This window comes from Bos javanicus, chromosome 11 (genome assembly GCF_032452875.1).
Source record: "Bos javanicus breed banteng chromosome 11, ARS-OSU_banteng_1.0, whole genome shotgun sequence".
NCBI classification, from domain to species: Eukaryota; Metazoa; Chordata; class Mammalia; order Artiodactyla; family Bovidae; genus Bos; species Bos javanicus.
The window spans coordinates 29,161,852-29,176,251 of record NC_083878.1 but is presented as its reverse complement, the minus strand read 5'-3'; the positions used below and the strand labels follow the sequence as shown (position 1 = coordinate 29,176,251).

Genomic DNA, 14,400 nt, shown 5'->3' with positions numbered 1-14,400 from the left:
TGCAGGGAGCATCAGTTCAATCCCTGTTCTGGGAACTAATATTCTGCATGCTCCACAGCATGGCCAAACTACATAAATATAGAGATGTTATCTTATTAAAAAATCCTATCTTGTCCTGTGCTCAATAAGAACTTACTTGTTGGTGGTAGTTTTGTACCACGTAGGATTGTGTTTGGCTAAAGTAATAGAACACCCAAAATGCTTTCAAATGGTGATGTTGGAGAAGACTCTTGAGAGTACCTTGGGCAGCAAGGAGATCAAACCAGTCAATCCTAAAGGAAATCAACCCTGAATATTCATTGGAAAGACTGATGCTGAAGCTGAAACTCCAATACTTTGGCCACCTGATGTAAAAAGCTGACTCAATGGAAAGACCCTGATACTGGGAAAGATTGAGGGCAGGAGGAGAAGGGGGTGACAGAGGATGAAATGGTTGGATGGCATCACCAACTTAATGGACTTGAGTTTGAGCAAACTCTGGGAGATAGTGAAGGACAGGGAAGCCTGGTGGGCTGCAGTCCACAGGGTCGCAAAGAGTTGGACATGACTTAGTGACTGAATATCAACAAACAAGATGGAAGTTAACTAACCCTGCAGATAAACAAAATGTGAAAGTAAACAGCCCAGGGATTGTAGTAAATCTCCATGATCATCAGCGTCTCAGGTTCCTTTGGTCATGTTGCTTTGCCATCCTCAAATATGGCATCCACCTTATGGCCCAAAACAGCTGCTTAAGCTCCAGCCATCGTGTTCACATTCCAGCTGGCAGGACATAGGAAAGGAAGTAAGAAAAAGGGAATCTCTCCTTTTATGAATACTTCTTAAAAGTTGTAAATGACACTCTGCTTATAAACTGGCTAGAATCTGACTACGTCTAATCACATGAAAAGTGGGAAATACAGGTTTCCATCAAGGCAGCCATGTGCCCTGCTAAAATTCAGAGGTTCCATTACTGAAGAAGGGGAAAATGAATGTTGAGAGACAAGTAGCAGGCTTTCCACACTTATTAAACTCCATGGTGCTGATTACAAGTGCAACATGGGGCTCCAACAAGTCTTGTTCCATGAAGGCAATGGAAGATTTTCAGGTGAAGCTGGGCAGGAGCTGAGCTGTGAGAGGTGAGTATGATTTAAATGATCAGAAAGCACGGGTAAGAGCGGTTCCAGCAAGTAAATGACCAAACAAAGGCCCAAAGGCAGGCGTCCCTATGGATTAACAGAGACGCCGTAATAGGTGTCCCTATGGGTTAACAGAGTTGTCTTGGCCAAAAGTGACTTTGAGTCAGGAGGCTAGCTAGTTGAGTCCCAGCCCTAGGAGCAAGGAGTTAACCCTTAGTTGACTGTGTAACCAGTGTGGGGTCACTCAACTCCCGGATCCTTGGTTTCCTCCTCTTTAATTTATGTACAGAGTGAACCTTGTTGTGAGGAATCAGTGAAACGCAGCAGGAGGAAGCCCTCTGTAAACTGTAGGTTCCTGGACAGTTTAATGTTCAAAAAGCAGCTGCTGTCATCATGACATGGGGCCAGTTGGATGGGGAATGGGAGGGGTTTGCACTCCACCCTCCAGGCAGCTGCCCATGTGTGATGCCCTTGTGTAGGTGGGGGATGTGGGTGGTGAGGGGGGACATGTGGGCAGGCAGGAGAACAGGAGCCTCTGGTAGGGCACAGACAAGGCACACAGATGCTCCCAGGATGCAAGAGAGTGATGGAGAATGGCCCTGCACTGCCCTAGGGTCTGTTCCCTTCTCTCTGCCCCACACAAGGAGCAGAGTGGGTCAATACCCCGTGCTGACCCAGGGGCCAGTCATGGGCCTCCCATGCCCACTGCAGTCAAGCCAGTGAGGTTTCCAGGCTCCTGGGTTGGAGGCCAGGCCTCAGGCAGGCCCAGCCTGGGATCAGGGGTCTTGTCACATCCCTAAGGGAGCGCCTGTGGCAGAAATCAGAGGCCACACAGCTGAGGCGAGGGTAGAGAGTGATGGGGGTGGGGGTGGCTTTGGTTCTGGTAGGGCTGTTGCTTTCCCACAGAGGGCTTGACAGGATAGAGCAGTGTCTTAGCTCTGGCTGCCATAGCAAAATACCAGGGACTGGGGCAACAGACATTTATTCCTCAGAGTTCTGGAAGCTGTGAAGTCCAAGAGCCAGATGCTGGCTGGTTCCATTCTTGGGGACGGCTCTCTTCCTGGCTTGCAGATGGCCACCTTCTCACTGCATCCTCACATGGCAGAGAGAAAGAGCTCTGGCCTCTCTTCCTCTTTTTGTAAGGGCATAATCCCATCCCCTTCTTGTAAGGGCCCACCCATATGACTCCACTTAAACCTACTAACCGGAGAAGGCAATGCACCCCACTCCAGTACTCTTGCCTGGAAAATCCCATGGATGGAGGAGCCTGGTAGGCTGCAGTCCATGGGTTTCGCTAAGAGTCAGACACGACTGAGCGACTTCACTTTCACTTTTCACTTTCATGCATTGGAGAAGGAAATGGCAACCCACTCCAGTGTTCTTGCCTGGAGAATCCCAGGGATGGGGGAGCCTGGTGGGCTGCCGTCTATGGGGTCGCACAGAGTCGGATACGACTGAAGCGATTTAGCAGCAGCAGCAGCAAACCTACTAACCTCCCCAAAGCCCCACCTCCAAATACTGGGGCCCTGGGGATTAGGGCTTCCACATGTGGATTTCAAGGGAGCACATACACTCAGTCCATAGTGAACACCCAACTCCACTTGGAACTTGGAAGCGTGTCCTGGCCCCTGTGGGTTCCTCTTCTGTCCCCATGCTTGGCTGTGCCTTCAGGGCATGTGTCATGGCTGACGAGTCACTGCTCTGGCCTGTAGAAGAGTGGGAGATATAATAGAGCTGGCATCTCTGGCTGGTGCACAAGGAGGGTCCCCCAGCAGAGACTGTCCAGGAGGAAGGAAGGGCAAACTGCAGCAGGGAGGTGGCCCTGGAGCCGAATCCAAAGGCCACAAGGGCTCCATTGCACTGAAGAAAACCGACTGGTGCCTTTTCTTTCCTTTTTCTTTTTTATTTTCATGAGATTGCTACGAAGTGGATGACAGCCCATGCAGAGGGGAGCAATGAATGCGGAGGGGAGGGCCATGGAGGGCCAGAGACATGGTCAGAGGGTGACAATGGGACAGGGTGAGACAGTAGGGAATGTTGTGAAGCCATCAGGAGAGATGGGGACAGGAGGAGGCATAGGAGAACAGGGACAGAAAACAGGGACAAAGTGACAGAGATCCAGAGAGAGACAGGGGGACGTGGGGTCACTTAGATACAGCAAGCACCTAAGGCAGCTGGGCTGGGACAGGAAAGAAGACCTGAAGAGGGAAGGGGCCTGGAGGGGAGGGCTGGGTGGTGGGCAGACGGGTCCTTCTCTGTGCCCCTCACCCCATCCAGCACTGTGCAGCTCATCGGGCATCAGGGTCCTTCCTCAGTCCCACCAGGCTGTCCTCTCTGCTCTGGTCCAAGCCCTCACCTCCAAATAAGGAGGTCAGGCTTAAAGGGGGAGGTTTGAGGACCCTGCGGCCCAAGGGGGGCTGGTCTGATGGATATGGTGTGGCCAGGCCTAGAGGCTGGGGGTGGGGACGTGGCCTGGGAAACCCCCTTAGCCGCAGGGCCCATGGGACAACCACAGGGCATCACCAGCACTTTACGCCTTTCCTAGTCACTGTGTTGCTCTTGGGAGCCAGAAGAAATCAAGGGCTGGAAGGGGAGATGAAGAGAGAAGGTCACACATTCGCATCATTTGCTATGAGTTGTCATCCCTTCCGGAGAGTGTGGTCTTCCTGGACCAGATGGCCGTGAGTCATGCCCGTTCCCAGAGCAGCTCCATGGCCAGACCCTTCCCTGACAGCACATCCCAGCAGACCAGGACTCGGTCTGACCCGGGTCGTGGGGTGAGGAGGCTGCTTTCCTAGAGCCACACTTCTAGTAACTTCTCCCAGAAACCACTGGGGAGCCCCAGACTATAGAAGTTTCATTCAGATCCCAAGACCAGGCTTGTCCAGAAGTGACATGCAGGTCAGGGAGCAGCCTGTGTACAGGGGGGAGAGTCGGCAGTCAGGGAATGACAGAGACCAGGCAGGGAAACCAACCCCAGGAGCCAGAGGGTGTGGAGGGAAGGAAAGTGACAGATCATTCCCAAGCACCAGGGGCAGGGGGAGGGCAGGGCCCACCTGCCCCACTCTGCCCTGGGCTCCCCCAGCATAATGTCCTCAGATCGGTCAGGGTGCAGAGCATGGGCCTTGGTGGTGGCTCTGAGATGTCATTATAGATAATGTAGAAACTGCTGGCAGTACCTCAGAAAAGAGCCCTTAAGAAAGGTGAAGATAATGGTGTTATTCTCCATAACTGAAAATGGCAATGAGAGGGAAAGAAAGTGAAGTCGCTCAGTTGTGTCCCACCCTTTGCAACCCCATGGACTGTAGTCTACTAGGTTCCTCCATCCATGGAATTTTCCAGGCAAGAGTACTGGAGTGGGTTGCCATTTCCTTCTCCAATGAGAGGGGCCTAACTGCATTTGAGATTGGACAGTCAACCCTCGCAGTGCACAGACAGGGTCAGCAACTTGCCCAAGGCCACATAGCCAGACATCTTTAGACACTGATCACTATTCTTCCACCTCCTGACAGTGTCCCGTGTCTAACTTGGCTGCGTCTTTTAGGTCTTTTATCTCCATGGAGCACACAACAACCCTGAGATGTAGGTAGGATGATTCCCATTTTACCATGAGGGAGACTGAGGCCCGGTGGGTAACTTGCCCAGGGTCCCAAGGCTCATTCAGGGACCAGACTAAGAGCACCTTGGACTCTTGGCACAGGGCTCTTTCCCCCTCTGCTGTGAGGAGACAGTTTGTATTCCAAGGTGGTACTGGGGGGCAGCCTGTGTCACACTGACCACTCATCTTCCCTTGCAAGCTTCTCCCTCAAGCAAGCCCTTCCTGTGTTGGTAGAGAAAGCAAGCCCACGCTCCACATCCTTGACCACACGGGTCCATCCCAGGCTAAGTCATTTCTTTGATGGAGCCTTGTTTCCCCGGGGCTACTCTTTTTAATCCACCCATCTTCCTCACCCTCTGTCCCGCCCACCCCAGTTCCTCAGTGTGGGTGAGTGTGTCAGCCACTAATCCAGGCAGGAGGCTTGGGGGCAGCCGTAGCACAGTGACACACCCTCTGATGTGGGACGAGGATATTTTAAATCTGAGTTATCCTTCAGAGTCAGGAACATGTGGTTTCCAGAACCAGGAGGACACTGGTTTCCCAACGAGGGGAGGGGAAGCAAGGAAAAAGTGTTGAAAGGGTGGGGGAGGTGGGTGGGGTGGGGACAAGACCTACTGAGGGCTGGCCTGGGAAGAATGCCGTCTGCAGACGAGAGGGTCAGTCCTCCTTGATCCTGGAAGCCTCTCCTTCTTGTCCTCTGGGGACCCTTGCTCCCAGCACACTTCCTGCAGCCTCAGCAACATGTTTCTATTTTTTCCCCATCTCCTTGGTGCAGCTCATTCCACTGCACCAGCGTGAGCCTGTGTGCCAAATGCCTCCCCTCGCTCTGGTGAAGAGAGTGTGTGAGGGAGGGAAGAGTGGTCACATTTGCCTCGGCCCCTGAGCCCCTGGGCAGGGGGGAGGCTGGGGGAGAGGACGGCAGAGCCCTGAACTTATCAACCAATTGTGAACATGCCAGTCTGGGTTTGGTCCAGCGTGAATGCCAGCCATTCCCTGCACGTGGCCAGCTGGGCCAGGTCCCTGGCACAGGGAGCAACCCCCACACCCTGCCCAGAGAAGCAGGGTGTCCAGAGGAGGGGCCACAGGTTGCTCGTGAGCAGCTAGAGAGACAGAGAAGGCATGGCTGGCCACCCTCTCCTGCGACACAGGCTCTAGTTTTCTTGGAAAAGACAGAGGGAAATGCCTTCTGTTCTGAGGTATGGGAAGATGAAGAGGGCTCTGCCTTTGGGGGGTTCCAGACCAGGCTGGAGACTGTGAATGAAAGTCAGTGGCTTTGAGGGAAAGATTTCCGTGCCAACGACCCTCTTCCCAGGAAGATGTCTGATTGGCCAGCTAGCCACCGTTCTGTATAGAGTTACCTACTGGGTGAACCATGTGAGGAGATGCCAGACTCCCTCCCGCCTACAGCCTTTCTGGTCGCCTCTGGCTGGGGCCCCAACCCCAGTCTTATCCACTGCAGCAAGTCAGGGAGGTAGTTTTGCTGAACACGTGGCGTGAACCATAACACCTTAAAGCAGAAAGAACTATCTGGGGTCACTTTCTTCCAAGGGAGAAATACCCTCTGGGAGAGGCAGGTCCCAACAATTCTGGGGATAAAGGTCAGTGGGAAAGCACAGAAGTAAGCCATGATGACAGTCCAAAGTGACACATCTGTTACTGGACAGGGTGTTTGTTTTGGCGCTTGTGAGGGCCCTCCCTCAGTGCTGGGGTCAGGAAAGCTCTTTGGAGAACAAGGACACCTAAGGTGATGCCTGCAGAAAGGTAGTTAAGTGAGATGGTGGCTATTGGAAAGAGCCTTCCAGGTTGTGGGGACAGCAGGGGCCAAGTCTTTGAGGCAAGAGTAATGATGGTGCTTTCTAGAGAAGACTCCGCGAGCAGGTGGTAAAGAGGGAGGGGGCCACAGAGATAAGCAGAAGCCACTCGCAAAAGGCCTGCATGTTTTGTATTTTTATACCTGTCTTCAGTCTTCAGTCAGAATTTTCCTCAGCCTCCAACTCCAGCAGGAAACCTAGTGGGAAATAGTCACTTCCTGCCCTTAGATCGGAGAAAACAAAACCCCAGCTATTTCTGCTTCACCCCAAATATCAAAGTTGACTCCTGCGGTTGGGGTATACAGGATACCTGACTTTCTCTTTTACAAACAGTGCTTATTGCTTTTCCATTTATAAAGGTCTATGTATTCAACATAGAAAACTAAAAAGAAGAAAATGAAGTCATGTATAATCCCTTCATCTGGAGCTTATTGACATCAACCTTTTGCATTTTTCCTTCTGTCTTTTTTGTTGTTACATAGTTGAGTTAAAACTATATATACAATTTTATTACCTGCCTTGTTCCTTTAACATAAGTATGTTCCCATGTTGTTAAAAAAGGCTTCATTTTTAACCTCCCTGGTAATTTTGTGTGTGAATGACTTCCTTACTTTACTGTATGTTTGAGCTTTTTATTTTGTAATTTTCTTGCTTCTAATTGTGGCCTTTTCTTTCATGCCTAAAGAAATTCCTTTAGCATGTGTTGTAAAGCTGGTTTGGTGGTACTGAATTCTTTCAGACTTTGCTTGTCTGTAAAGCTTATGATTTCTCCATGAAATTGGAACAAGAGACTTGATGGGTAGAGTAGTCTTGGTCTTATGTTTTTTTCCCTTTTCATCACTTTAAATATATCATGCCACTCCCTTCTGGACTGCAGAGTTTCTGCTGAAAAAAATCAGCTAATGACCTTATAGAGATTCCCTTGTATGTCATTTATTGCTTTTCCCTTGCTGCTTTTGATATTCTCTCTCTGTATTTAGTTTCTGTCATTTTGATCACAGTGTGTATTGATATGTTCCTCTTTAGCTTTATTCTGTATGGAACTCTCTGCACTTCCTGTTTCCTTTCCCAGGTTAGGAAAGTTTTCAACCATTAGGTCTTCAAATATGTTCTCATGCTCTTTCTGTCTCCTCCTCTCCTCCTTCTGGGACCCCTATAAGGTGAACATTAGTGTGCTTGCTGTTGTCCCAAAGGTCTCTGGAACTGTCCTCATTTCTTTTCATTCTTTTTTCTGTTCAGTGGCAATGATTTCCATTATTCTGTCTTTCAGCTCACTGATCCATTTTTCTATATCATTTAATCTACCATTGATTCCTTCTAGAGGCGGCTGTGGGCCCATAAAACTTTTATGTTTTTTGCTTTAATATTGGATTTGGGCTTCCCTGGTGGCTCAGACGGTAAAGAATCTGCCTGCAATATGGGAGACCTTGGTCTGATCCCTGGGGTCAGGGAGATTCCCTGGAGAAGGGAATGGTTACCCATTCCAGTATTCTTGCCTGGAGAATTCCATGGGACAGAGGAGTCCAGTGGGCTACAGTCCATGGTGCTGCAAAGAGTCAGACACGACTGAGAGACTAACACTTTTTCACTATTATAGTTGATTTATGGAGTTCACAGGTAGTTCAGTGGTAAAGAATCCACTTGCCAATGCAGGAGATGCAGGAGACGAGGATTCGATCCCTGGGTCTGGAAGATCCCCTGGAGGAGGAAATGGCAATCCACTCCAGTACCCCTGCCTGAAGAATTCCATGGACAGAGGAGCCTGGTGGGCTATAGTCCATAGGGTCACAAAGAGTCGGGCACGACAGAGCACGCACCCATATTTGATTTACAATATTGTGTTAGTTTCAGATATACAGCAAAATGATTCAGTTATACATACACTTCTATCCATCCTTTTTCAGATTCTTTCCCAAACTCCTACTTTATCCCTCTTCCTCAAACCCTTTGGTAAGTATGTTTTCTACGTCTATGAGTGTGTATTATAAATAAATTCATTTGTATCATTTTTAGGTTCTACAGATAAGTGATATCATATGATATTTGTCTGTCTCTGACTGAATTACTTCACTTAGTATAGGTCTTTAGGCAGCCTGTTGCTGATGGGTGGGGCTGTGTGCCCACCAGTTAGTTGTTTGGCCTGAGGCCCCCATCACTGGCACCTGCAGGCAGCTGGGAGGGCCAGGTCTGGGCATTAACGAGGAGAGGGAGGAGCCTCTGCAATGGCGCTTGCCTGCATTGGCTTCACGCGGTAGAAGAAGCTTCCCGGGATGCACTGCTGCTGTCGCCACCTATCCAGGAGACTCTCCAAGACCAGCAGGTAGGTCTGGGCCAAGCACCTATCAAATGACTGCTTTTGTCCTGGGACGTGAGGCATTTGGTGTGCATTTCCCCCAGATCCCTGGGCTCCTGAAATCAAGCTCCGCTGGCCTTCAAAGCCTAATGCCCTGGGGGCTCGTCTTCCCCGTGCTGGGGAGCCCCATGGGCTCAGAACTGTCATTCCTGTGGGGAGCCGTTGCAGAAGTGGGAAATGTCCTGTCCTGGGGCTTGCAGGAGTCCTTAGGAGAGACCACCAAGTGAGGGTCCTTGGCTTTGTGCATGAAAGAAGTCGAGAGAGCCAGAGACAAGCAAAAGCAAGTTTACTTAGAAGGATGCATAGGCAGAATTTGGACAGGCTCAGAAAGTGAGAGTGGCCCCAGAGCATGGGGTCCTTGTTTTTTATGGACTGTGTAACTTCATATGCTAAAAGAGTGGGAGAAATATTCTTGTTATTTCAGGGAAAGGTGGAGATTTCCCAGGATTTGGGCCACTGCCCACTTTTTGACCTTTTATGGTTCCTCTTGGAACTGTTGTGGCATAAAGGGGAGTGATTGTAGTATTACAATAAAGGTATGATGAGCTAAAAGTCAATGACCCAACTGTTCTTGAAGCCACCTTGGTTTCAGCTGGTTCCAGCCAGTCTTTATTGGATCCCAACACTGGACCTCCTCTTCATTTATCTAGCACCTGTGTCCTGCTGCTTCCCCTCCTGTCTCATTCTCCCCGCAGAGATTTTACTCCCATATTCTTATGGGAAGCAGAAAGGCAATGGGCCGTTGTCTGTACCCACTTCAGCAGGCCGAGCAGGTTGACTCTGCCTGTCCGGGAGTAAAACCCTCTGGATGCCTAGCCTAGGGAGTCCCAGGGGCAGAACAGCTCCTTGTTTCGAGTTGGAGAGTGGTATGGGCTGGAATCCTTGCAGAGCCATCATTTTGACATGAAACTGTTGTAACCTGGAAGACATCAACTTCACCAGGAGGTTAAAGAGGCAGGGGGAAGAGGAGGAGTAGGAACGACCATGACTGGGCCCAGGAGGGGCAGGAACCACATAAAGCTAGGGAGGGCACTCTTAATGTGGACCGGATGGCATTAGGGTCTGACCCCTGGTTGTAGCCGTGTAACTATGATGTTTGTTCATAAATCTTTTTGATGTCCATCTCCATCTGGGCTGAATTATTGACATATGTACAGGAGGTTTTGTTTATGACCTCACACACACCACCCTGGTCAGCCAGCAAGTAATCCAAGGCCAATCTATTGTCCATAACCACATCTGCCAGTGAGTTTAAAGAAGGCGAAAGTCTATTTAGGGCATTTCCAGTGGTCAGGCTAGGCTCTCTAAAGTGTTGGTTAGATTTCCTAGGGTTACCTCACAATAGGTAAAGCCTCTCCATGGAGCTGCCAATCCCCTCTGCCAGTCCTGCTCCTGCCAGTGTTAGTCCAGTGACCCTCCTGGGCTGGTATTGAGTATTACTATGTATTGTGACTGTGAATGGGACCAGCTGTCCTAGTGTACTGGCTCCCTTGTGCCATACGTTATTAATAAAAGGATGAGCAGTTACACAGGGGCCAAATTTCCTCTGGGATGCCCTTTTCTTTGGGCCCTCATTCTGGGGAGTGCCACATATGCAGGCATATCCTGAAGGTGCAATAAGAGATCTGGGAACAGAAGACTTTAATAAGCAAGCAGCCACCCAGATCAGAAGGGACAGGTCATGAACTCAGTGAGGGGACGAGAGCCCAATAGTATACTGAAAAGAGTTAAGTCTGGGAGTAGTCCACACCCTTTGGCTTGGATGAGATGGTGGGTACAAAAGGGCGTTACCCACCCCTTCCATAAAGTCCAACAATTTTTAGTCCAATCCATCCCTGTCCTGTGGGCACCCTGGGCCTGGGCTTCACTTCACAGTGAAGGCATTCACACAGAATGGAGGCATTCATGAGGATGCAGCTTGGGTCTGGGTTCCAAAACATTGTGATCATCTTGCCATCCGGCAGCCAGGGATTGTTCCAAAGAGGCTCACCACAGCCTAGAGAGCCATAAGTGTAGTGACATCAGAAGCATGACTGGTTTTCTGGATGACAAAAGTAGCCATGATTAATGGAAAAGTTATGTCATGTTTTTAAAAAAGTTAAATGTGGCAAGGTATCAGGCCTGATGGAAGTATCGCCCATTGAGCTCATGTTGGTATATATGTGTGTGTGTGAGGGGGGAGGGTTGTTTCCATGTGTTTGAACTGGTAAAGCTCTTCTATAAAAAATTTTTTGGAGTAGTACAATGTTATATTAGTTTCAGTGTACAGCAAAGTGATTCAGTCCTATGTATACATATATTCATTCTTTTTCTTTTTTTTTTTTCCTGGTAGGTAAACTTGAATTTATTAAATGCCAAAACATTTGATTTTTTCAACCATTTAAAAATGCACAACTTTAGTTCACAGACCATACAAAAGCAGGCGGGAGACCAGTTTGCCAAACCCTGGTTCACATCATACAATAGCATATAAACATGCTTTTTATGGGACTTTCCTGGCAGCCAAGCGGGTTCAATCCCTGGTTGGGGAACTAAGATCCTACATGTCTTGTGACAAGCGTCCCTCCCCGCACGGTTTATTTTAAAAAGGTGCTGCCTTCAGGTACAAGGATGACACATACATGTACTTCCTATAACAGTAGGTATAAGAGCTGCTAGTTATAGGGAACAATAAGACAACAAAATTTTTAAAAGCCAGTTCCTAATTTACTAGCTGTACTTCTAAGTACTTGGTAGCTAGAGAACATTTCTATCATTGGACAGGCCCATGTCCTAACTGACAGGAGTATTTATTCAGTACGTCATCACAAACCATATAATACAATAACAGTTCCAACGTTTCATATTTATTACTGAGTCTCAGACTGATAGTGAGGAAATAACATCAGGAGCCAAGCATTACAGTAGTGATGTTCTCATTGTGATTTGGCTGCTTAAAAAAGTGGTCTTAACATGTGTGCCACACATGTTAAGACCACTTCTTATAGACCCAGCTTGCTTCTTATAGACCCAGCTTGGTTCTTCTCCAATGTCTTCTCTTGGAGTTGTACCTGATTGTATTGCCAGTTTTCATTTGAATCCATTGAGGAATGGGACGATTCTGCTTTTGTTTCTTGGCCAGGAATCGCTTGATCCTGAAAGTCTTATGAGAAGACATGGTGAGGAGAGAACTCAACCGCACATAGGATGGCGGAGAAGAGAAAAGAGCTCATTCTTTTTCTGATTCTTTACCCATCTAAATTATTATAGAATATTGAGTTCCCTATGCTATATAGTCGGAGAAGGCAATGGCACCCCACTCCAGTACTCTTGCCTGGAAAATCATGGATGGAGGAGCCTGGTAGGCTGCAGTCCATGGGGTCGCAAAGAGTCGGACATGACTGAGCGAGTTCACTTTGACTTTTTACTTTCATGCATTGGAGAAGGAAATGGCAACCCACTCCAGTGTTCTTGCCTGGAGAATCCCAGGGACGGGGGAGCCTGGTAGGCTGCCATCTCTGGGGTCACACAGAGTCGGACACGACTGAAGCGACTTAGCAGCAGCAGCAGCAGCAGCAGCATGCTATATAGTAGGTCCTTGTTTGTTATCTGTTTTATATATAGTAATGAGTATATGGTAATATCAAGCTCCTAATTTATCCCTCCCTGCTCCTGACATTTCCCCTTTGGCACCCAACCGATTTGTTTTTGAAATCTGTGAGTCTGTGGTAAAGCTCTTGTGGTATGTACCTGTTTGTATCTGTAATGACGATTGTAAGCCAGGGTTTTCATGGCAGACCCAACAATTAACTAGTTTTTCTCCCTGGTGACTATTTTAGATATGTTTAATAAAGCATTTTTTCCCCATTCCTCCTGGGTTGAGACCATTGTCAGAAGTTCTACTAGGAGTATTATGGCTTTTGACATTGTATTACTACATTTTTTCTTTCAGACCCAGCAAAGAAGATGTTTATCAGGGTGAGGGGATTCTGAAAAGTGGCAGAATAAGAGCATGATTGTCAGAAATGCCAGGTTGACTAGACCAAGCCACCTTGGCCACATGAAGTCACTTACTGGTTCTCTTGAATAGGTATCTGTCTTCCACGGGCTCACAGGAGTAAGGCTCCTCTGGTTGCTATTGGGACTTACACAGATTTTATTCTAGACAGACGTACCCAACTAGTGACTCTCATAGCTTGACAGCAGTTGGATTGCTTAGTTACGCTTGACACGGTCCCTTCCATCGTGGCTGTAGCTGGTCCTCAGGGGGCCCTTCCTTCCAAGTTTTTAGTAGGACAAAGTTCCCTGACTGGATGGAGACCTCGGCCTTTTTCTTTCGTAGGGGTGGGAGCAGCACTTTGTTTCTGTACTCTTGGAGGGCCCTTTGAGCTTGGCTTAAGCTGAACAGTATGGGCATCCAATTTGGGGGCTTCCTCATCAAACAAGAGATCTGAAGGAAAAAAGGGCCTCCCATCGGTCATGTCCAACAGGCTAAGTTTCAGAATTTCCTCTGGGGCCATCCTAGTCCTTAGAAGGACTACAGGGAGGAGGGAGACCCAGGTTTCTGAAGCCTTTTGATATAGTTTAGCGAGTGTTCTTTGTAGAACATGACTTGCTGTTTCAGCCTTGCCACCTCCAGGAAGAGTGGAGGCGGTAGTTAATACCCAGAACGGAGGCAGCTTGTTGGGTCACCTTGGCAGTGAAGGGATGTCCGTCATCACTCTGTAGACTTTTTGGTAACCTGAATTTCGAAATTATCTCTTTAAACAGAAATTTGGATACTTTTATTGCCTTTTCAGTTCTAGCAGGGAAAGCTTCTAACTATCCTATAAAGGTGTCTATGAATACCAATAGGTATTCCCATTTGGGAGTACCATTCTCGTTCCCATTTGAGGGCATTTGGGTCAAGTCTGTTCACCAGTCTTCCCTTGGATAGGTTCCTTGATGTTGTATGGGCTGAGTTAGGGGTGGAGGTATGGGGTGGCTTTCTGGGTTATTTTGGCACAAAGCTTGCAAGCCCATGACATTTTTAACAGTTTGGGACAGTCCCTTACCTAGGAACACAGTTCGAATAGGAAGTCCCACCCTAAGTGGGAGAATTCTTGGACGTCCTTATTTTCCATTGCTGGGGCCCCAGGAATGAGAAGCTTGTTATCTTTTGTCGGCCACCCTGAGGGGTTTCTTTCCAGTCCCCTATATTTAGCCCCCTCAGTTTCTTCAGGTGTATAAGATGGCATCACTGGGAAGGATGGATTGTCAGGTCTGAGAGCTGAAGTTTGTAGGACTGGGTGTTCTTGGCTGCAGCCTTAGAGGCCTTGTTGGCCAGGGCATTTCTCCTTCAAAGGAGGTGTGGCCCCTTTGGTGATGACGCCTGCCATGAATGACTGCAGCCTCCTCTGGAGGCAGACCTCTTTTAGGAGTTCTAGAATTTGTGCCTGGTGTTTAATAGAGACACAAATTCTTTGGCTGTCAGTAGTCCCCTTTCTTCCCATATGGCAGCAATGGGTGCGTAGCACTAGGAAACCATACTTGAAATCAGTA

The 14,400-nt window shown here is 48.5% G+C and overlaps 1 protein-coding gene across 1 annotated transcript; it reads right to left on the bottom strand.

Annotated features, from left to right (window-relative positions):
• Positions 1-11,265: 11,265 nt before the first annotated feature.
• On the bottom strand, positions 11,266-12,108 carry LOC133256975 (large ribosomal subunit protein eL39-like). The gene has a single exon (XM_061432271.1). It carries the CDS (start codon positions 12,035-12,037, stop codon positions 11,882-11,884), a length of 156 nt encoding a protein of 51 aa, XP_061288255.1. The 5' UTR covers positions 12,038-12,108; the 3' UTR covers positions 11,266-11,881.
• Between the last annotated feature and the right edge of the window lie 2,292 nt (positions 12,109-14,400).